General features: G+C 42.2%; 1 protein-coding gene across 10 annotated transcripts in view; it reads right to left on the bottom strand.

Annotated features, from left to right (window-relative positions):
• Positions 1-23018, bottom strand: part of robo2 (roundabout, axon guidance receptor, homolog 2 (Drosophila)) — a 422481-nt gene that overhangs the window by 74427 nt on the left and 325036 nt on the right. For all 10 annotated transcript variants that reach the window (XM_015951000.3, XM_054742448.2, XM_054742452.2 and 7 more), the window contains exons 3-6: positions 21912-22069; positions 21628-21748; positions 20065-20203; positions 7642-7778 (exon numbers count right to left, since the gene is read on the bottom strand). In XM_015951000.3, coding sequence (XP_015806486.1) covers positions 7642-7778; positions 20065-20203; positions 21628-21748; positions 21912-22069 — 555 coding nt within the window. The remainder of the gene's footprint in view (positions 1-7641; positions 7779-20064; positions 20204-21627; positions 21749-21911; positions 22070-23018) is intronic.

Raw genomic sequence — 23018 nt, 5'->3', positions numbered from 1 at the left:
AGCATCGGTGAAACGTCAAGGGGAGAAGCCATCAGAGCTGAAGAACTTCAAGCAAAAGGAAAAAACGGAGCTTTCATGCAACGTTCCGTCTGTCTTTTTTCACCCAACGAAGAACACCAGTTACTGTCACTGCCATGGTTACCAGGTCGGCCATTCATCCAGGGGAGGCCAACGCTGAATGAATGACAGTCACAGAAGCATTCACACAAGGAAGCGCCTCAGTCGGAGTGGTTTTAGGTTTTACACGACACGCTCATGCCTTAGAAACATCCAAACAACCGGGCCACAGAGGGTTAACGGTGTCTGACTTTCCATGTGCTGGATTTACTCTGAATTAGAGTACGTGCCATAGAAAAGTCAAGATCTGAAGTGGTTTGATACAACTTCTGATCAAAGCTCTGTGTGTGTGTGTGTGTGTGTGCGTGTGTGTGTGTGTGTGTGTGTGTGTGTGTGAGAGAGAGAGAGAGAGAGAGAGAGAGAGAGAGAGAGAGAGAAGGTGGTCGCTGTGTTGATCACACCTGTAGCTAACACCCGTCCAATAAAAAGTGAAGCTTTGAGATAGCACCGCCTTTTATTCTCAATGGTCACAGACTCGCCCTCAGGACAGAATTGGACGTATAAATACTGGACAGATGCGGTGAAAGAATGAAGAGAGGAGTCTGGAGATTAGAGATACGTTATTTTAGCATTTGCTACTTTATCCTCGGGCCAGGACGATAGCTGGCGTGATTGTTTATGAGTTTTATCATTTCATTCTCTTTTTTTTAATTCCTTTAGTATTCTTATGTTATTTTTAGCACTTTTCCAGTTGATTCTACTAAAGTTCTTATCTATTACCAGATATTCCCCTTGTGTTGTTATACTCAGGCCATTTTTTACCTCTTGACTATTTCATCTCGTTTCCTTTTGCTGCATGCCCAGCACTTTGGTCAGCTGTCATGCCGTTGATAAATGTGCTGTATGAGTAAATCTGGACTGGATTTGGGTGGTTATTATTTTTAATTGCTGGTTAGAAAGGGACAACCTCACATTTAGGGACTGGATGTGTTTTTATACACGCAAACGGATGCCATCTGCCATCCATGACTTAAAGGCATACAAATAAATGATATCTCTTGTCTTAATGGATTATCATCAGATTTCAAATTATTTGAAGCTACTGTTCAATAAATTTGCAAAATACAGCTGTGTTTCCACTATGGGAGTTGTGGGGAATCACGATGGCTCAGTTCTCTCAATCCTTGTGTCTCGATAAAAAAAATCAGGCCACACTTTCTCTTTCTTCCCCTTCACCAGCAGATGACAGAGTTCCTCACCTCAGCCTTTCTGAAAACGAAGCCCCGATCTCTCTACTCACTACTGTCAACTTCAGGGTTCATTTCAAGATCCTGGTTCTGGTCTATAGGGCCTTACATGGACAAGCACCATCTTACATTGGTGATCTTCTTAGTCCCTACACCCCCAGCAGGTCCCTGAGGTCCAGTGACCAAAGCCTACTGGTTGTGCAGCACCAGGCTAAAGGTCAAAGGTGACAGATCATCTGCTGCTGTGGCCCCCAGACTCTGGACCTCTCTGCCCCTGAGCCTGAGACCAGTGGACTCAGTGGTCTCCTTTAAAAAGCAGCTGAAGACTCACTTGTTCAAGCTGGCTTTTGTATGACCTTCTTCACCTCTCTCTCTTTATTCTGCTCTCCCACCTATTCCACCTTCCTCAGGATCCACTGATTTCCCTCTTTCCTGTTCACTCTCTCTCTTTCTTAACATTTTTTAATCACAATTGCCTATTTTTGCTCATTTTAAATATATTTTTTAAACATTTTCTAAATGCTTTTTTATATTTTTACATTTTTAGTTTTTGTGAAGTGCCTCGTGATTTTTATCTTGAGAGGCGCTATAGAAATGATATTTTCTTCTTCTTCCTCTACCGCTCTACTCTACCATCACTCAAGAACGTGACGCCAAGATACTTGATCACTTCCACTTGAGGAAAACCTTCGTTCCTGACCCTTCCTTTTCCCAGTCATGAACAATGGCCTCATATCTGTGGGACGGTGGCACAGGAGTTAAGTGCTCGCCCCGTAATCGGAAGGTTGCAGGTTCGAGCCCCGCTCAGTCTGTCGCTGTCGTCGTGTCCTCCACCTTGCCTGATGGTGGTGGTCAGAGGGAGCAGTGGCGCCAGTGCTCGGCGGCCACGTCTCGGTCAGTGCACCCCAGGGCGGCTGTGGCTACATCGTGTAAAGCGCCTTGGGGGGTTCCAGGACTCTAGTAAGCGCTATATCAAATACAGGCCATCTGGAGGAACGCACTCAAGATATTATAAGGTCAGCATTTATTTAACGACCTCTACACAAACACACTTCTAAATGACTCCCCAAGAAACCAAACTGTAACGCAGAAGCTCACAGTCTCTAATAAAGGAAGATAATCAGCTGCATGACCTTTAACCTCTACTAACATATCCTGACTAACGTATACAATGACAGAAATGTTACAGGAGGTGACACGATTAAAGCATCCATGAGAAACGACCAGATCAAGGGGCCTCGGTGACAGGCATGACCTCTCAGATGTCCAGACAAAATGTGAAAGAGGCTTTTTCCATCTAGACTAACATATTTAGATACAAAAAGAGCGAACTGTTGCAACTAAACATTTCGCACACTCTCTCTCTCTCGCTCTGATTCTTCTGAGTTCTCTGCAAGTCTTTTCTCTAATAAGCCAGCTGGTTTCAGACTCAGGTCTCTTCCCATTTGGCTGATTTCTTCATGTAATCCCTTTTTGGGGGGTGTGTATTTGTCAAAGATATACACAGTTGGGAATGCTGCAGATGGTAACAGATTTACTGCCTTCCCGTTTGGCCTTCTGCAGCTTGGATATCTTGTGGCTCTCATAATGCCGGGCCTGATACACAGCTCCTAAATCATGCTCTGGCAAGGACACGGCTCCCTCCCTTTTCGTTCTCTGTTCCATCCTACACACCACATTACTAAAGACTCACTAAAAATATGGTTTCACGCCTTTCAGAAACATTGCTTTAATGTGCTTCCAAGATTTCCCTTTTTGACATCGTCTTCATTAAAATATTTTTCTCTTTCCCATTAAAACAAAAAGAAACGAAGGTTTTTTTTGTATTTAGGTTTCATAATGTTTCACGGGTAAAATTCTTGGAAACAGTTTTTAAGGTGCGGGTCACTGAAAAAAACTCTAATGAGTCACTTTGAGATTTTTGCTCAGGCTGAACATGACAATAGTCTCCTACACCTATCTTCTGCATTAGCTTCTGATAGACGGAGAAACTCTAGGATTAGAAAAGGCTGGCAGATCTACATCACACTGTCACTTAACATTCATCTTGGAAACAGTCCAGGAAACAGCAGAGAATGTCTTGGCTGGTAGAAGCTAACCGTACTCCTTCAGGCTTGTGTTATTTGTACTGATAAAACATCAGCGTTGCAAATAAAACTGGCTAAGTGGTAGAGTCGCATAGCTGTTTTCAGGAAAAAAAAAATACTTCAGATCCTGCCGTCTGAAACTACTTTCTCTACCAGTTGACTTCAACTTCCTGAAAAAGGGTCTACAACCTATGTAAGTTTAAAATATTTAAAGGGCAAGTCACCCCCAAATCAATTTTTTATCTGATAAACTATATAAATATGTGTCTAATCGTGCTGCAGACACGTGTAGTCAAAAGTTTTGCACTTTAGTACATTTTAATGAAATTTTAATTTTCAGTGTTGTGCCGTTGTCAGGTAAAAACTCAGCACTGCATTTGAATTCAAATCTGCCGTCGCTATTGGCTAAGAAGTACCCTAGAACGTTAGCTGGTACCATATGATGTCACAATGTCGTTGAGAGCCTGTGTGTGTGTGTGTGTGTGTGTGTGTGTGTGTGTGTGTGTGTATGTGTGTGTATTTGTTAGTGGCTCTGCCCTCTCGGTCTGCTAGGCAACAGCATTTGTTGCATTTTTCAAACAGGAAGTGGGAGTGGAGTAAGACTCTGGTAGGGGGTGACTTGCTCTTTAATACTTGGTCGGTTAATTTCAGTTTTCAAAAACTTCAGAAATGTTGTGCATCAACGGATGCTATTAGTGACATTTAAGCATGTAAATAAGGTAGAAAATGTCTACATTTCGTCACCTCAAATCGGCCATCGCCTGACCCTGACCTTTTTTTTAATCAGTATCATTGTATCATTGTCGGCAATAGAAAAACCAATATCGGTCAGCCTCTACTAGAGACCACTGCAAATGTATTGATTAAACCTTCAATCATAACCCGTGAGTGAACTTTATATTTTCAATAATGCACTAACAAACATAACAATGATCCCGGATGAGACCCCCAAAAACTTGAAAAGAAAACCCCAAATGAAATAATGAAAACTATAGATCTAAATTTTAGACATAAAGGAAATCAGAGTGTCAGACTTTCATAGCTTAGCTCTGGACTACCTCGCACTTTCCGTGTTTAGACTCTGAGACCCTTGATGACATATGAGAAGCTCTTTCCTGTCCACTCCCTGGGAAACACGAGAAAGGTGGGCCCATATTTAATTCATGACAAGTCACATCTGCCTGGTTTGCAGAGGGCTCAGCATCTAACAGCAGTCAGGGTGAAAAAAACAAATGGACAAGAAGACAGAGATCCACTCAGCTTTTGCAGTCACAAAAATTTCCTCCTCCTTTAAAATCCCACATTCAATCATATTTTATTCAAAGGTTGACAGCAATTACTGTCTCTTCCCACAGGCAGACTGAATGTGTAATTTCCTCCATTTTCTAAAAAGCTGACAGTTTGACAACCGATGAACAGCTACTGGTGTTTTGGCAACCAAAGTCCTGCCACCGAGGCAGGGCCTGTTTTCCCCTTTCTGTTTTAGCACCAGTCAAACCCATCTCCACAGAAACTTCTGTCATTCTTTGTCATGTTGCAGGTTTATTGTTACAAAATTATTCTTGTTTTTGTTTCCAAGAACTCAGGCTGATTAACAGGCTGACTACAGGTCTACCATCCTGATGTTTCTGTCTCTAGTCGAACGCTACCCAGTTTCGCAGGCATGAGTCATGCAGTTCAGCAAAAAGATCACAAAGACAAGCTGGTTCAACACAACGAAGATCTCAGTTTGGTTTTCCAGCAATTAGCAGTCGGCATCAAAACTCGCAAATAAACAAACCATCATTCGGAGAGTTTCTAACCTTGTGTTGGTGTAGCTGGAACAACGTTTACCAGATTCAATTGTATTTTTTTGCTGATTCAATTGTATTTTTTTGCTATAGAAATTAGCACTGAAACCAAGTGAACATAAAGTGTCTCCTATGTCATTTGTCTCTGCGTTCCACTAAGTTAAAGCACGTGATGTTTACCTTTATGTTTAATTTGATTATTGACAAAAAAAAGCTGCGCAATTTTCAACAAGAGCACCATTGTTAGATTAGAAAACAATTTACAGAGAAGGAAGTTGGATGGGATGTTTGTGTTAGTCAATCACACAAACACTGAACCAATAAAAACGAATCATCAAGCATGGAGAGCAGGAATGTTGAAGTGGGATCTCATGCAGGATGGGAGCAAATCTTAGCGATGGGTACTTACCAACAGGACGGGCTGGAGACACAACAAAGGTGGAGTGGACACACACACAACACAAGAAAACAAACAAAAACAAGAATGTAAGACACACACACACACACACACACACACACACAAACAAAAAATCAAGAAGAGAAATCAAACACAACAAAGTAAAAAAAAAAGTCAGAATGAATGACGTGTTGAGCTGGAGCCAACAGACTTTTGGCGTAGTGTAAGCATGACAGAATGAATCCAGTAGCCCGTGTCCACTGGACAGTTTGTTGATGAGCTGAAAGCATCGGTTTCTCTCTGACTGTTGGTGATAAAAGCTGTCTGCTCCAAACTCCCACTTGTGGTTTCAAATTGCATTCAAACCATCCTTTGAGGGGGTCAGATTTGGTCTTAGGGGGAAAACCACCCAGCAAACATTCGGACGTTTAATCAACGTTGAAAAGACGTCGGGCCGACACGTCCCGTCATGGTTGAAAAATAGTTCAACCAGAATGAAAGTTGAACCGACGTCTTTATTGGACATGAATTACACGTCTTTCGGCATGTTTCATTAGGATGTTTAATGACCGTCAGTGTACATCTCATCTACACTGTAAAATAAAATGTAGTTTTTACATTTAATAATAATTATAGTACTTCCTGTGTCCGACCTTGCTTTACCGATTGACTTATCCCAGCCTGGACTCAAACCCAGGTTCTCTAGAGTGAAAGTCAGATGACGAACCAGTTGAGCTATCCCATTGATGTTTATGATGTGACAAATTGTAGATTTTGCCTTACAACTGATTCACGACATGCCATGTGTTCAACTATACGTCCGTTATTGTCAGTGTAACAATTATACATGTAACTACAAATCTGAGTGGATTTTTAGGAAATGTTACTTTTTTTTTAAAATTTGGAACATCCTACCGCGACCATTTTAACCGTGGACACCACGTCGCCGCCAGATCAATGTTTTGTAGGGTCCTACCGCGGCTATTTTTGGCCGTGGACATGATGTTGCCGTCGGACCAATATTTGCTGGGATGCTATGTTGAACTACACGTAAGTAACTGTCAAAATAACAATTATACATATAACTGTAGGCATGTACAAATGTATCTGAATGGATTTTTTAAGACATGTTCTATAATTTTTACAAATTCGGGCCATCCTACCGCAACCATTTTTGGATGTGGACACCACGTCGGCGTCGGACCAATGTTTGTTGGGTACTGTCTGGACTTTTGTTAAGTGGTGTTATTAAAGCACAGAAGGAGCCAAAAACACTAAGATACATTGTGATGGTGCATTTTTCTAAAACCCTTATTCTCACTAAGGAGGCCCCAATAGCAGAAATGGTAACTTTAAGTCTAATGCTGCCAACTGGTTTATAATGATGCAGCTAGCTTCCTAAAAGGGCAAAACATTTCTACTTCTTCTGGCTTCTTTTGTTGCTCTAAAGTGCTCCGTAGGGCCAGTAAACACTTGGGTGTAATGAAAGGAAGATAAATAACAATACACTTCGGCTTTTAGACAGTGACTCGTTTTAGTGTTTTATTGTATCATTGTTTTAATGTGTTCTTAGTATTCATCATGTTTTATCTGCCTTTGATTGAGATTTTTATCCTTTGTTTTAGCTCCTTGTAATGGTTGTGTTTTGTTTTAGCCTGTGCAGCACTTTGGGCAGCTCCCATGCTGCATTTTAAACGTGCTATATAAATAAACTATGCTATGCTATGCTAATGATTTTAGGAACGTTTGTGTTAACCATGCACAGCCCAGGTGTGGTGGTGCTGGTGTGCACCAATAATCAGTGAAATGGCTTTGCTGACTGGGTGGCTCCGCCGTGGCGGGTAGCAGCAGCAGCGTGCCACCACAACGGTGGTGACAGAGCGCACCGATGGTGCAATTACAGATGTAAATAATTTAATAGATTCATGGGCCGTCAACGTCTCAACGTCTTTGTATAGAGAATCCCAGGGGACAAAACCCTGATGTTGGTGCAAGATAGGGGATCCGTGACTTGTTTGAGTTTCCAAAGCTAAAGAATGAAAAAGGACAAATGTGTTTCGTACCTCTGACTGTGAGAGAGGCAGAGGCCTCCAGCTTGCCCACTCGGTTTTCTGCCACACAGGTGAAGGTGCCCTCGTCATTAACCGAGGTTTTCTTCACCCTCAGAACGTAGTCTTCTTTGTCGTACTTAATCTCATACCTGTAAAGAATAAAATAAAACTACATATTTTACTATACTGTACCTCGCATTGTAAAAACAAAACCCCACATGTTTACAACTTTATTCAGATTCATGAACGTACAGGAAAACTAGACGCAGGGACAAAATGATCAAACCAAGGGGAACTGGGATGCTCTCCTGTGCCCAAAACACAACACTGGCTTCACCCTTGAAGCTCAGAAGCAGGTGGAGACACAACGTCTGGCTTTCAGGTAAGTTGACGGCTCAGACATTATCATTAAGAGTTCATTCATGTCTGCTGAGTCATTTGGGAGTAAACTTCAAAGATTTTTTTTTCTTTTTTTGCGTTTGCTGCAAAGAAGCACAGCTATTCTTTTTGATGAATGGAGATCGCAGGAAGGGGAATCAATTATTCAAAAGTCACTCTTAGCTCACAGAAACACACGGATTCAGTGAGAAAGCAAGTTCATTCAATATTTAAGAGTAGCTCCTGAGTTTATACACATTCTCTAGATGTGTCCACCACCAGAAGGTGGCCTATGAGGAACATTGTGCCGGTGTGTTTTACAGCTGCTACATGCATGTGGACTTTAAAGGTGAGGTTCACTGGCAAACATAAAATTCATGTTCTTTTTGAAACACGAGCTTCACATGCATGCAGAATATGAAAATGGTCTTCTACCCCTATTTCCTGCATTAGTCACTGGTAGAAAATAGACTGGAGACGCCTGAGTGAGAAAAAGCCACACAGATCGACAGTGTGTCACACTGAAAATTAGGCTTGGCTCACAATGGGGTTGTTGAGTTAGCATCCAGGAAAGAGCAGAGCACATCTCGCCTAGTAGAAGCTAACAATTAGCATTAGCATCTCGGCAGAACTCCTTCAGGCTTGAGTTATATTGTGTCATTTAAGAAAGAAGAGCGAACAAAAGTGTGTTGCTGTCAGCCAATCAGAGAAGAGACGTTGGTATATCATGGATAATAATGAAGAAAAACTCAAGCTTTTTCCCACTGAAAACAATTCACAAGTCATTCATTCATACTGGAGACCACAGCAAATGTTTTAAAGGGATACTACACAACTTTTTCATATTTTAAATCATTTTCTTGAGCAAGTATGTGCTTCAATGACCCTTTACAGGGTTAAAGAAAGGCTACTCAGCCTCCATCGCCCACCTGTGGCCAGAATGTCACATTTGCAACTTCAGAGTTGCAGAGCTGTCCAGTCCCTTTTGGACTTAGTAAAGTGGAGTTGACATGCCTGGCGCTGGAGTCTGCTTTCAGCACATTTCCTGCGTGTTTTAGATCGTGAACACAGCTGATTTGTTTGATTAAGTGATGAACCACTCCTGTAGACACTAATGAACGTCGAGGAGACATTTTATTACTTAGATTAAGATGTTAAAGCGAGAAACACACAGCAAGGAGCTAGGCTTCACTTTTGGTTTGACTAACGAACACCAGGGGCTGCTAAAAGCAAGCCAAAACTGCCTAGCGTCTCTTTAAAGTAATGAGTGTATAACTCATTTAAGTGAATTTTAAGCTACTGACCAAGAAGCACAGCAAATATTTGAAGAGTAGTCTAACATTTTTTTTAAATGGAGGCCCATGTCCTTGTTTGTGTTTTTTCTAAGAAATGAAAAAGAGGTTTGTCTGGATGCCACATTAGACGATATCAAAAAGCAACAAACTGCAGCTCCGAGCAACACTGATGTGTCTGCCGCGCAGCAGTGTGCCATGGTTCATTTCCTTCAGAGCCAGAAATCCCTTTTACTCAACTATCAGGTGCACTGATGGCTGTTTGCCACTGGCAGCAGCAAAACTAATTTATCCTGTCTATCCATGTCTTGTTTTTTTACCTGCTGTTATGACATTTTCTGGGAGAAAAAGCATTCAAAGGCACTTTTATTGAAGTACATTCCTCAACTATGACTGCTGGTTCCACCTCTCCACACAGGCACTTAAAGAGCCATAATGATTATTTGACTGAGTCATGACTGAGTGCTTTGTTCTAGGAAAAGGGGACATACAGTTCAGGTATTGCTGGTAGATGTGGATAAAGCATTTATTCATGAGACCTGGTGAGTGGCATCTGAAGGAATGAGACGGCACCTTTTGAGACAACCTGCTGTCAAGTCAAAAACAAACAATCTAATGGTCGGAGTATCATTTCTGCCTTCCGGATACAACTGGTAGCTCAACATGAACTCCTGACTTGCAGGAAGCGGAGGTGAAGATGAGCTTAAGAGTGACAGGAACAAGTTAAGGCAACACGATGGGTCCTTGACACAGAAATGATAAAAGAGAGCTTTACAAAAAAGGTGCTTTTAAGTCTTAACCAACCCTGACTAGGTCTGTTGATTAAAAAAACAGTTCCATGACGTACTTTTTGTAACCTTCAGGCCAAAAATGTATTGTGTGTATATTTTAGTTGAATACAGCAAATGCTGATGCACGATCAACATGAACTCATTCACTGCCAACGACAACTAAAGTCGTCATTTGTATTTTTTTAATGTGTGGGCGTCGGAACGAGCCCCCGCACCGTGAGAACAAACATCCCAGCTCTAAAGCTGATCTTCATCCACATACGTCACACGTCACGTGATCAGGAAGCAGAACATCCATGTGTTAGATCATTTTGGGACGCCGTTGTAAAAAAAGCGAGGCGCGATCCGGAAAACATTCTGCCGATCACAATTCAACAACGGATTATAAAAGAACGCATAACGCTCGAAGTGTGCAGATTTTTCCTGATGTAAGAGGTGAGTCTCCGCTTTATTTTGGTTGTTTTGGCATTGACATCATCCTAAAGCGCAACGTTCTGTGACTCTTAAAAAAAACTGTAAAAATGCTGAAAAACGCTGGCAGTGAAGGGTTTTTCTGATCAGGAAACAGCTGGTAGTGAATGAGTGAAAAACTGCTTTATTAATACCAAGTTGGTCAACGTTTCCACTAATAAACTTGCCAAGACAGGATCCCTAAAGTGACCTGTATCAAAATGGTACTAATACAGGAGCCTACAGTTAGTCTGGTGTCAGTGGACCGGGGTTAGTTCCCACAGAAGTCATCAGATCTCTTTATACGAGTATCTGGTGAGCCCAGGCGAATGCTTGTGACTCTGTTGTCTTGATCCTTTGCTGCTTGAGTCGGACAAATAGCCTCAGTGTAAAGCCCAGTTAATGCTTTTGTGTCAGCTTCATGAAGGAGAACACGTATTGACGGAGACGTTTTGCTCTCTGACTTCTCTGTCCCGTGGGGAATGTTGCAAACCAATTCCCCGCCAAGACAGCAGAGGGCGTAACGCTTTTCTGGGGTATCCCGTCTTGTATCCAGTCCAGGATAGCGCATTTACCATTGTGTTTGTTGCATTTCAGAGACTATTTAACACAGAAAAATATGTCCTTCATTTTCCTCCACCTCTCCTTGCGCTCACCACCTCTAAACCCACATTTCCAGTAATTCCCATCCACAAATAAAACACTTGCTGTGCATCTTATTACTCCACCAGTCACAGGTATATATGTTCATATTTTTAGAGTTTTTCCGCGAGGCATTCTTCAAGCTTCTCCATGTCTGCCGCTAGATATATTCGGCTGTCTTTATGTTTTTGAGGGCACAATGGCAGTTGACGAATTTAAAGGAAGCGGCAACCTGACCAATCACAAGCTTGCGGTCTCCGTCTCAGTGGTTGCTAGAAGGACAAATGCCTTGTAAGTCGTTCCACTTTTTATGTTACCAGAAGTCAAGTTATTAATGTGTATTTTTGACCATTGTTCTCTGGAAATATTAATCAAAATGTTAAAAAATTAATTAAATGATGCCCAGGTGTTGAAAAATATTGGCGGCTTTGTAACATACAACCATAAAGTTGATATTTTTTCTCATTTTAAACACATTTTTTATCTTTTTTTTTGGGTGAGGCGCTATATAAAAGATTGTTTTCTTTCTTTTCTTTCTAAAGATCAAGTCTAAAATATGTGGGAGCGGGTCTAAGACTCTGGGCGACGCCATTTTAGACGCCAAGTTTCCATCTACGGGAGCCCGTGAGGACAAAATGCATTTACTGGTTTGTAACAAACACTTACAAAACTATCGCAATTCATGGACGTTGCTGTTTTATACATTTACCTTTTCACTCATTGCCAGTGATGAAAGGGAGTCTGATGTGCTTGTTATTTAGCTGGAGGTTGTATTCCCAGTGAGTTTTGACCCTAATGGGCATCCGTTGGTAAGGTCTTACGCAAACACAAAAATACTGCTTGCTTGCATTGATTTAGGTATGTATTATCCCCATCACCAGGGAAATGACACACCATGACTTAAATGGCATATATTTATAGGATGGCTTGCCAGGCTAGCTTAAATGGCGAAGACCAGCTCTTCTTAGTTTGGTTGATTTGTTTTGACCTCTAGTGTGATTCCCGTCTTCACATTGGTATGAAGCTTGTTTGATGTGAAGAAATGAAACACTGAAGGTGTAAACCATTAGAGTCTACAACACTGATACCAATGAGGCATAAGAAACACACCATTTGGGATCTCCATCATTATGACAAACGGAAGATTGACTAGCATCATCCACTTGAACGCCAACATCCCGAGTGCTCATTCAGGGTCCCACAGTCGTGACTGAGCCCTCGTTGTTGGAGAACCCAGGTGTGCAACTACCGTACAACAATCTGACTGTTCTTGGTCCCAGCTCTATCAGCCTCTCACAGCAGAACCTCGGGCTAGTCCACCAGTTATTAAAGAAACATGAATGCAATCAATCTGTAATCAACTTCCCATATGGAATCAGCTGAGATGACAAGGTGACAGGAAGTTCTCTCCGGGATAAGAGGCAGTTGTGGCTACACATGTAAGCACACACAGCAAGGGAGCAGAAGCTCTTTATTGCAACTGGAGTCAGGGAGAGCTCTGTTCTCCATTAGAGAAGGAATGTAATTACAGGAGTTAAAGGGCTGCGAAAAGAATAGGGGAGCCAAGTTCGGCCGGTTGGACTTTCCTTCCATTTCAGCCAGAGAAGGCCTAGTGTACACATGTACACAGACCAAAGTACAACACCGTCCAGCACACAGGCTCCTTCACTCATGTGGGTGATTGAGGAGCGATGGCAATGCAAGCAAATGCCAAAACAAAGCGGTATTTATCTTGGTCGTCAGCTTGATGGGTCTGCAGCTTGAGAAGGCTGCGGGGATGAAAATTTTACGGGCACACTTTAAAAGCAATGCATCCCAAAAGATCATTTTTAAAGTTTCTGTCAGGAACACAAGCACCCGTGTGCGACCTTCACACTTGTGCCAGTTCACCCACATCAAGGGATCTTTATCTCCGACTGCGTAAACAGAAGGATGAGTGTGTTGACCAGAGGCATTCAGCGAGAAGGTCTTATCTGCCGGTTCACTGTAAGTACACGTCTGGGAGTATGAGTCATACTTAAGATGACGTCAGAGACTCGGACACAAAGTCCCCTCTCTGCTTCATTTCATTCTGATGGTTTGATCCAGTTTCACACCATCTGACCACTAATTTCCCCTTACGCTGATCAAAGCAGCAGAAGCCTACCTGTCCGGGCCTTGTTACCCATAAGAGGAAATCAATTATCTTCTATCGCTTCTCATCTTGCTTCAATACCGCCTTCAGCCAAAGCTGCCCTCCCTCTAGTTCCTGGCACTCCTCATGGCCAACAATCCCTCTGACATTCATCACTGATCCCACATTAATCACGGAACAGTGGGGCAAGATTTCCACCTCCATGACTGGGCTGGCAGATTTGGAGGAAATTTTTAGTCTAATATTTTTCTAAAAGGACTGATTTCTTGTCTCTGTTCTCTGCCAAAGCAACGGAGGAAATGGTGAAATTTTTTCTAAATCGAAACGGTTTGCAGCAGGCGCCGCGGCTTCACAGGAAAATGTTGGAGAAAATGAGAAAAAAATATAAATGGAGGAGCAGAATAAAACTCACTGACCAGAGTCTGGAAGCCATTTCCATGCTTCTGTAAGTTGAATTTTCAAGAAAACACAACGAGTTTAGGAATGCATTGAGGAAATTTGTGACTTCTGCAGCAGAATCTTTTCAAAATAAAATATATTTTATGATAACGTGCAAATCAGTCACATCAAAAGAAAGGCTACTGAAGTTTCTATTTGAACGGTCTCGCATTGCTGCTGACAAAACATTTATCAATACACCTTAAAATGAGACACTCCATCATCTCACTTCCACTCGCTCCTTCCAACTTCCCCTGATGTGTCGGGGGAAGTAATAGAGACAGGAACTGTATCCTGTCATCTTTTCATTCTGCTGAGTAGGAAAGGTGAGAAATCACTGAAACTGGATGGTCAGCATAACAAAGGCCCTCCTGTCACACCAGCTTTTACAGCTCTCTCTAACAGAATGACCTACACACTTCTATCACGCACACACACACACACGCCTCAGAGGAATTGAGTCGGAAAGAAAGGCTTTTTCTGCTGAATGTTGCAGAGGCTGAGCGGTGGAGGTCAGCGGGGACAGAGGGCATGAATACAGATGGACCGTGAGACACAAGCGTCTCTGATAAGGCACAGGGGAGGACACGGGGGTCCAAAACAATTGAGGAAAGGGCAGAATACCAACGGAGGGGCCACGCGCTTAGCTTGTAGGCAAATAAAGCTGGCCCACTGCAAGTCTTTTTGTTTGCTGTGTGTAAACTGAAAGGATATTTTTATTATGAGACACAAAGCTCCCCTCCTGGCTCTCTGGTGCTGCAGAAGCTACAGTGGACCTCAACGGATGACAACAAGTTTGATAGAGATATTAGCCGTGTTTACATTATAGGAGTTCCAGGACAGTTCTGTTAGTGGGAAGGTTGCAGGAAAAGTGTTGGCTCTGTGCCTTCATCGTGTTACAAAATCGGCCTTAAACATGAGCGAATCGGGACCGTTTTGGCAGTGAGTGACGTCACTGATCATCTCCAAAAGGCGTTCGTGGACGTTAATAAAATTTTTAAAAGTTTTATTCTGTCATAGTCTGCCATAAATGAAACCATTCAAGGGTCCGGGAGAGCGGCTGTGTGGTGTGAAATGCCGCGTTTGATGACCAGAAGAATCGACATACGGTATTTTACTGCGCTCTGTAGGAGACTAAAGAACGTTGTGGACGTCGATTCAGGAATGCCTTTGTCATCAACTGTGGACGATTTAGACTTGGACTTTTCTTCGAGACAAGAGCAGGTAGAGGTACTTCTTCACTTTCTTCAGTGGCGTAGGGCAGACTGGCCCGTTGAATGATTTTTGTCTCTATGAATTTGTCCTGTTGGTTGTTGCTGATGGGTCCTAGTGTCAAACTCTGTGTAGAGACAGTTTAAAAGACAACCGTAGAATCCGCCCCTATGACTGAGCTCTATTGATTGGTCGTGGCCAGACTATATTGGTACATACAGGATGGTTTGCCAGGTGAGAGTTGTGGAAGAATCTCCACAGTATTCTACTGAGTTGGAAGGTCAGAAACAGCATTTTTAAAGCAGTGTGAATGCTCCTTATTTTCTTATCCATCCATTTTGCCTCGTTCACAATGCTTCCATTTCTACAAATGCCGGTTGTTTGGTCGCAACCAATCGGCGTGAGCTGACCAACGGGCCATTTCTGTGTATTTACCCCAAGTTATGGGACCAGAATGTGGTCATTTTGGGGCCCGCCCATTGAAATGGAGACATGTTCACGCCAAAGGTCTAGTTAAATTACCTGATAGTTTGGATCAACCAATCAATCAAAGCTTTATTTATATATAGCGCCTTCCATAACCTTTTTCCGGCCAGCAAGGCGCTAGACCACATTGTAAAAAGACATAGTCATAAAAAGAGAAGTTAAAATGTAGAACATAAAATGTAGAGCATAAGGCAAAAGGATAAAACAATGAATAAAAGCGACCTGACAAGGAATAAAACAGGAATTAAAAACAAGAACTAAAAATAACATAAAAGCCTGTTTCCACCATAGATGATGGAAGCGGGCCTTAATATTGAAAAATCGAAGAGTAAAAGTACATTTTAGTTTTATTATCTGTATCTAATCACATAAAAGCAGGAAAACAATCCATTTAAGTTGAAACAGGGAGTTAAAAGCTGCTCATGCTGGTAAATGAATTAAATCCTGCCTGAAGCTCAGTTTTCTCATACCACCCCAGCAACAATTAAAAGCCCCAGGAACCTCCTGTTTCTCAGCCCACAAACAAGCTGTCTTCTAATTTAGATCCTGTCCTAAGAGACAGCTAATGTTTTAGTTTTAATAGGTCAGGACATCAGTTAGAGTTTTGTGTAGAAACATTAAAAGTCAAAGGTTTTCCTGTTCCGAAATTATCAAGATGAAGTCAGAAAACGGGGCTGATCTAATTTCAGCTCATTCCTTTTCTAAAACTTTCTTTATGATTTATCAGGTTTTAAAATCTGAAACGAGGCCAGAAACAGGAAACGATGCAATCTTGATGGGTGTTTGTTCTATTATTAATGTCATGTAGTGAACTTTAAATGTGTGTGTAATTAGAGAACATTGCTCTGACCTTGCAGCTGCTTTTTTATTTTACACAGCTATTTGTAATTGCTATAACTTATTAAGATAAAAAAACTCAAGTTTTAAACAGTAAGATTGTTTATTTAGTCTTGAATTAAATACTTAAAGCATAAAACATTTAAAATGAAAGCCAAGTTTCTGTAAATAACATAAAGTCTACGTTTAATCAAACAAAATACTCCAGCGTAACATCCCAACATCCAGGGTTTCTGGAGTTTTATACAGAATGTTGCAAAACAGCAAAACTATGTCATGAGAGACTAGGGCTGCAACGATTCGTCGACGTTGTCGACAAATATCGACAATAGAAATAGTCGACAATGAATTTCATTGTCAACGTTGTCGCCAGACATGTTTTTTTATGACAGAGTGAGACATCTCACTTTATTACAATCCCTGCCGAGAGTCGCACATGCGCAATAGCTTCTCTGCAGAGCGCCAACTAACAGAAATGGCGGCGTCCAACACGGAAGCTACGCGTACCAAAACATCTAAAGTTTGGGAGCATTCTAGCCTGGATTCAGCGAATATAAAGATTACCTGCATTGTTTGCAAAGGAGTCCTCGCGTATCACTGCAGCGCCTCGATGATGCATGAACGCTTAAAGAGAAAGCACGTCGGACAGTTGAATGAAACAGAGTCTGACTCACCTCGGTAAGATTTAAATAACACGAAAGCCGATACGTTTTGTTTTGGATGTACATTTTACATTTTTTTAGAACATATTTTCACTTTTAAAAAAGGAGATTTAATGTTACGCCCGACTGTGTCTGACTAAAGTATTTATATTTTATTAATGCATTTATTTCTATAGTGACTGAGCAGTGTGCCTAATTGGTGTTAGACGGGGCATTTTTATTGACTTTTAGCATGGATTGGCCTATCAGCAGCAAAGTTCAATAAAATATGCATTTTCCATTGAAGTACCCATCTTCGTTGTGTGTATTATCATTTTTTCACGCAATTAAAGCAATCTCATGCTACATTTAAGAAAAATTTAATAATTATCCGATTAGTCGACTAATCGTTTCAATAGTCGGTGTAGCGTTATGGATATGCTATTTTCTGCCCTTAACAGCTGCCCTTTGACACAGTGACAGTGTGCATAAATTACCAAGATCGTGCGCTTGCTTCTGATGTTCACATTCTAGCAAAGAAGACAGAAGAAGGACGAAGAACGCTTTTCATTAGTTAATCAAAGAACTTTATTTTTAATAAAGCTAATCAAAACAACTGTTGGTCAATAATAATCAGGTGACCGATCTGTGAAAACACAATGTTATGATTTATGTGTTTTAATGAATAACAGGACTAACTGAGCTATGATCCACATAAGATAAACACATGACACATTGTTCACGCATCCAATCAGAACTTCCGTTCTGTTGCGGGGCAGAGTTCTGTGTTTATCTTATGTGGATCAGGGTGTCTAGCTCAGTTAGTCCTGTTATTCATTAAAACACATAAATCATAACATTGTGATTTCACAGATCGGTCACCTGATTATTATTGACCAAAGTTGTTTTGATTAGCTTTATTAAAAATAAAGTTCTTTGATTAACTAATGAAAAGCGTTCTTCGTCCTTCTTCTGTCGTCTTTGCTAGAATGTGAACATCAGAAGCAAGCGCACGATCTTGGTAATTTATGCACACTGTCACTGTGTCAAAGGGCAGCTGTTAAGGGCAGAAAATAGCATATCCATAACGCTACATCGGCGACAAGTCGACTATTAAAATAGTCGTTAGTTGCAGCCCTATGACAGACAGGAACATGAATGGAAATGTGTGAAAAAGCTAAAGAGCCAACATAAACGTTTCCTCCACATGTTTGATTATCATCTTGGTGCACCTGTTGTTTCCTGACGTTTTCATTCACTCTGACACATGCCTGACTAATTTCAGTCATTTCACAGGATTCTCCTGAGATTTCTCACCATAACATAAACAAACGGAACATACATTGCAACGCCAAGCCAAATGATCACGTTTTGTTGATTTTTTTTTTACAAATACAGTAAATAAAGAACATCATTCTTTTCGTCTTCTAATTGAAAGTTTCCCTTTCCCATCTCCACCTCCTCTTCTGTCCTGCAGAGACCAAAGCCGCTGCCATGTTGGCGCTTTAAGTCTTCGCTCGCGGTGCCAATGCGTGTGCATGTGCTTGCCTGTGAGGCAGCTGGAGCCACTGAGCATACTAACAACCTGTTTACTCAGCTGAGGCTCCGTTTCTCTTCTGCATAAAAGTAGCACAATCGGAAAACCCACAGAGAGACTCAGGCGTGTAAAGCAACCAGCAAAGACAAGTTGAAACATCTCGATGGTGAAGAGGAGCGGTCGCACGGAGTCGATCTCATTCAACAGCTTATCATAATAATAAGGACAGCGTAACCTTTGGAGATGAAACGCAAACAAAGACCACTCCCCGCTGCCTATAGGGCTGCTTGATCTTCTGTAGGCGTCTGTTCTTTTGGTGAGGACAACTCCTGATCCAGCTGGGGGTGTGAAGCCACCATTCTTCTTTGTCTTCAGCGTATTTGACAGTCATCAAAATGGAAACTTTACTAATATGGAAAACAGCCTTTGTCAGTCAGACAGAACTCATTTACTGGTATTTACTACAGGAATAAAGTAAGTATGGACAGGTTTTCCTTTTTTTTTTTGTTTGGCAAACAACAAAGTGAAAGAAAATGTCAGAATTAAAATATATTTAGTCTCAATTCTTGTCTTTACTGGTTGTATTCAATACCCCAAAGAAAGCTGAAGTCCCACAGTGCAATACAACATTTATTTCTTATCAGTTCTTGCTGTATTTTTCATGTTTATCATCCAAAATGTGCCTGAACTTCAAAGTGATGTTAGAGTTAGCGAGAACTCAACTCTTGACAGATATCCGACTCCATAGAAAATCTGTTAATTAGTGTAGAAAATGAACTCCGTTTTAGAGCCAACTCCCCATCAAAGACTTAGTGAATTGCTTTTATGTGTTTGCCTTGGCACGGGGCTCTTATCCCACTGCCCAGTGAACCAAATCCTTATCAGACGCAAACAAGCCGCCTCCGCCGCTAGCCTCGGGAGACGTCAGGCCCACTGAGGCCATGTTTTATGGGGCGATCCAAGACGCGTGCGACCCGCCTGCTGGCTGGAGGCAGAAGAGAACGCTGGTCTCTTAGAAGATCGGTCCTGACAATGACACCACTACTGCTGACCATAAGTTAGTCACTCTGAAGCAATCAGCTGACACACACACACACACGAATGGGCCATCAGTATTCTTACTAGATCATTAAACTCCAGAGGAAATAGAAAAATTCATATTTGTTTCTGCTTTTGTGACTCATATCTGCAAGGAGGCACCATCTGGAGCTTCATTTGGATACAAGGTAGTCATTATCTTCCAGGTTTTAGAGGTGTCTGTTCCACGGTTCCCAGTGAACAGCTGCAGTCACATTAGCGGCTATCTTCCGTCTCTTGTTTCTATTCGTCTGCGCAACAGTGTGGAAGGTTTCTTTAATGCTCTCCTACATTCCCCCCATTCTGCTCACCTGCTCATTTACCTGTAACGTGGGTTTAATTGCGTGGAAAATTAATATTTTTCTTCTGGAAAACCATTTTCTCCTGATGCCGTTGGCATCCAAGGGTAAAGCGTCTTCTCTTTTTAAACTAAGCCCATTTAAACACATACTGGAACATAGCCAGGAGTTCTTATTGAAACAAGCCACCATTTTGAGAATATCAGTTTAAAAGTACACACCTCCCTCGAGGAACCTCAATGTCGTCTTTCCTCCAGCGTACGTTGGGTTGGGGGTCTCCTTGCACCTGGCAGCGAAACTCCACCGTCTCCTCCTCCAGAACTACCTGGTTGATGGGCCTCCTGAGGAAGGTTGGTCGCTCTGCGAGGAGGAGCAGCAAAGGCTATAATTTCAAGCACCAGTTATGATAATAATGATAAACTCAACAGGATGTTATCACATCTATGCCCAAACTAAACCCAAGACTCTGAATGAAGGCCGACTCTTAACCCAACCTATTTATTCTCTTTTGTTGTGATCCTATGTAATTTAATGGGAATGTCTATGTGGAAGCAGCAAATGTGCTTTCATTTAAATGTAAATATCTGAAAAGGTGGCTAAAAACAAAAGCATTGGGGATGAAACTCCAACTGTTTTAGTGGTACTGATGGACTTCCTTAGCAATGAGCACAAACATGTTTTAATCAAAGAAAGTGATGCTTTTCTGTAGATGACTCAAAAATAAAAATCTGTATTTCAGCTAAATACAGGTTTCCCTGTCTAAAAATTTCATTATGGGGCGACGGTGGCACAGGAGTTAAGTGCTCGCACCGTAATCGGAAGGTTGCAGGTTTGAGCCCCGCTCAGTCTGTCACTGTCGTTGTGTCCTTGGGCAAGACACTTAACCCACGTTGCCTGCTGGTGGTGATCGGAGGGACCGGTGGCGCCAGTGCTCGGCAGCCTCGCCTCTGTCAGTGCGCCCCAGGGCAGCTGTGGCTACATTGTGGCTCATCACCACCAGTGTGTGAATGTGTGTGTGAATGGGTGAATGACTGATTGTGTTGTAAAGCGCCTTGGGGGGTTCCAGGACTCTAGAAGGCGCTATATCAAATACAGGCCATTTACCATTTATTATACAATTTTGCATATTTTAACTCATTCACTGCCAACGATGACTAAAGTCGTCATTTTTATTTTTTTACTCTGGGGGTGTCGGAATGAGCCCCCACGCCGAGAGAACAAAAATCTCAGCTCTAAAGCCGATCTTCATCCGCGTGCGTCACACGTCATGTGATCAGGAAGCAGAACATCCATGTGTTAGGAGATCGTTTTGGGCCGCTGCTGTAAAAAAAAAAGTGAGGCGCGTACCGGAAAAGCTTCTGCCGATCACAATTCGCCAACGGAATATGAAAGAACGGATAACGCTCGAAACTTGCAGATTCTTCCTGATGTAAGAGGTGAGTCTCCTCTTTGTTTTGATTGTTTTGGCGTCAACATCATCCCAACTTGCAACGTTCTGTGACTCTTAAAAAAACAGTAAAAACGCTGAAAAACGCTGGCAGTGAAGGGCTTCACTGATCAGGAAATGGCTGGCAGCAAATGAGTTAAAAGTGATTGACTGACTTAATCAACAAAACATAACAAAAGGTTTTTTCAGTCAACCTTTAAAAGATTTGCTACTGGTTGTATAGTTGCTTCAAAAAATAACTAAAGTTTTTCTATGTTTCTATTGTGAAGTTGAGTTGTGTTCAGGGACAGCAAAGAGAATCTGGAGTCTTTATGAAGTTTAGAGAGTTGCTGCGTACCAAAGACTGTCACTTGTGCGGTTTCGCTGTCCCGTTCTCCGACCATGTTGGTGCCCACGCAGACGTACATGCCAGCGTCGCTCTTTCTCGTGCTGGAGATCATAAGCTTCCCTCCTCGAAACTGAAACACAACATTTTATAAAAAACATCCCAATCACGTCCTGTTTAATTGATTTCTCCGTGACCATGCTTGATTCACTGACAGACCAATCCAACAACCAGTAACGGTTTTGTAAATGCTCCAAAACCAATGGTGCTCCGAGGTATTTATTTTAATCACTCACAGTTATTCTTTCGTCTTTGTCATCCATTCGCGTCTTGTCCTTTTTCCAGTAGACGGTGGGCTCAGGATGGCCTCTAGGAGGAACACATTCAAGGATCGCCGGCTCTCCCGCCGCCACCACCACGTCAGTAGGGTTTTGTCTAAAGTCGTCTCGCAGCACTGGAGGAACAAGGGAGAAGGAACACCTTAGAAAGTGTACATCAGGTGTGAATAAAAACACCAACAGATTCGATTTGAGCATCTTTTAAAACGCCCCGCTGTGTACTAATGTGTGCACAGTACAGTGTGAATGTGACAGGGTTCGTCTGAGCCATTTAAATGGGATGTGCAGCTTCATCTGACTGGGCAAGCAAAGTGAAAGCTAATTGGAGCTAATGGAGGTCCCCGTGGAAGCAGCAGAACAAACAGACGCAGAATGCCCTGAAGCCTGGTGCCACTCACTTGTGAAAGCTAACAGGCGTCGCACGCTGCTTCACTTTGGTAGCATGCACAACCAAATATGTGCTAACACGGAAAAGCCAGTGGGTGGTCTGATGAACAACCATGCTCTTGTATCTCATTTACCCCCCCCCCCCCCCCCCCCCCCCCCCCCAGGTAGGCCTTTCATTAGAGAGATAACCTCTCACCTTCCTTAGTGTTCAGAGTCACTCACAACACCAGCTCATTATCACACAAGGGGAGCTACTGTCGCACAGACACACACCACCGAGTAAACAAATGCTAATTTAAGAGGACGGACAAGCACAAAGCCACACGCCGACCGGTAAGGAATTTAATCCTGAATCCAGAATAGGATGCAACCTTTCAAAGGAGAGAAGTACTTGAAGTAACCCTTGAAAAATGAGGTTTTAAAGATTTAAACCGGGGCTCACGCTGCCTCCTCTGCTGTACATACTCAAAAGAGTTTTTCCATTTAATCTATAATAAATCTAATCCTTGAAAAAGCACTTTGAGAATATCCGCGTCAGCATTTTTCCCATCACCGCTGAAGAGAAGGACGCACGATTCCTCCGATGGATAAAAAAAAAGACTTAGCTTGTTGGGGGATATTTGGAGGTGCTTGGGAAAGGCTAAATTAGGGGCAGCACCACAGGTCCTTATGTAAATG

Source organism: Nothobranchius furzeri, chromosome 13 (assembly GCF_043380555.1).
Source record: "Nothobranchius furzeri strain GRZ-AD chromosome 13, NfurGRZ-RIMD1, whole genome shotgun sequence".
NCBI classification, from domain to species: Eukaryota; Metazoa; Chordata; class Actinopteri; order Cyprinodontiformes; family Nothobranchiidae; genus Nothobranchius; species Nothobranchius furzeri.
The sequence above is the reverse complement of the archived record's forward strand: the minus strand, read 5'-3'. Positions and strand labels throughout refer to the sequence as shown.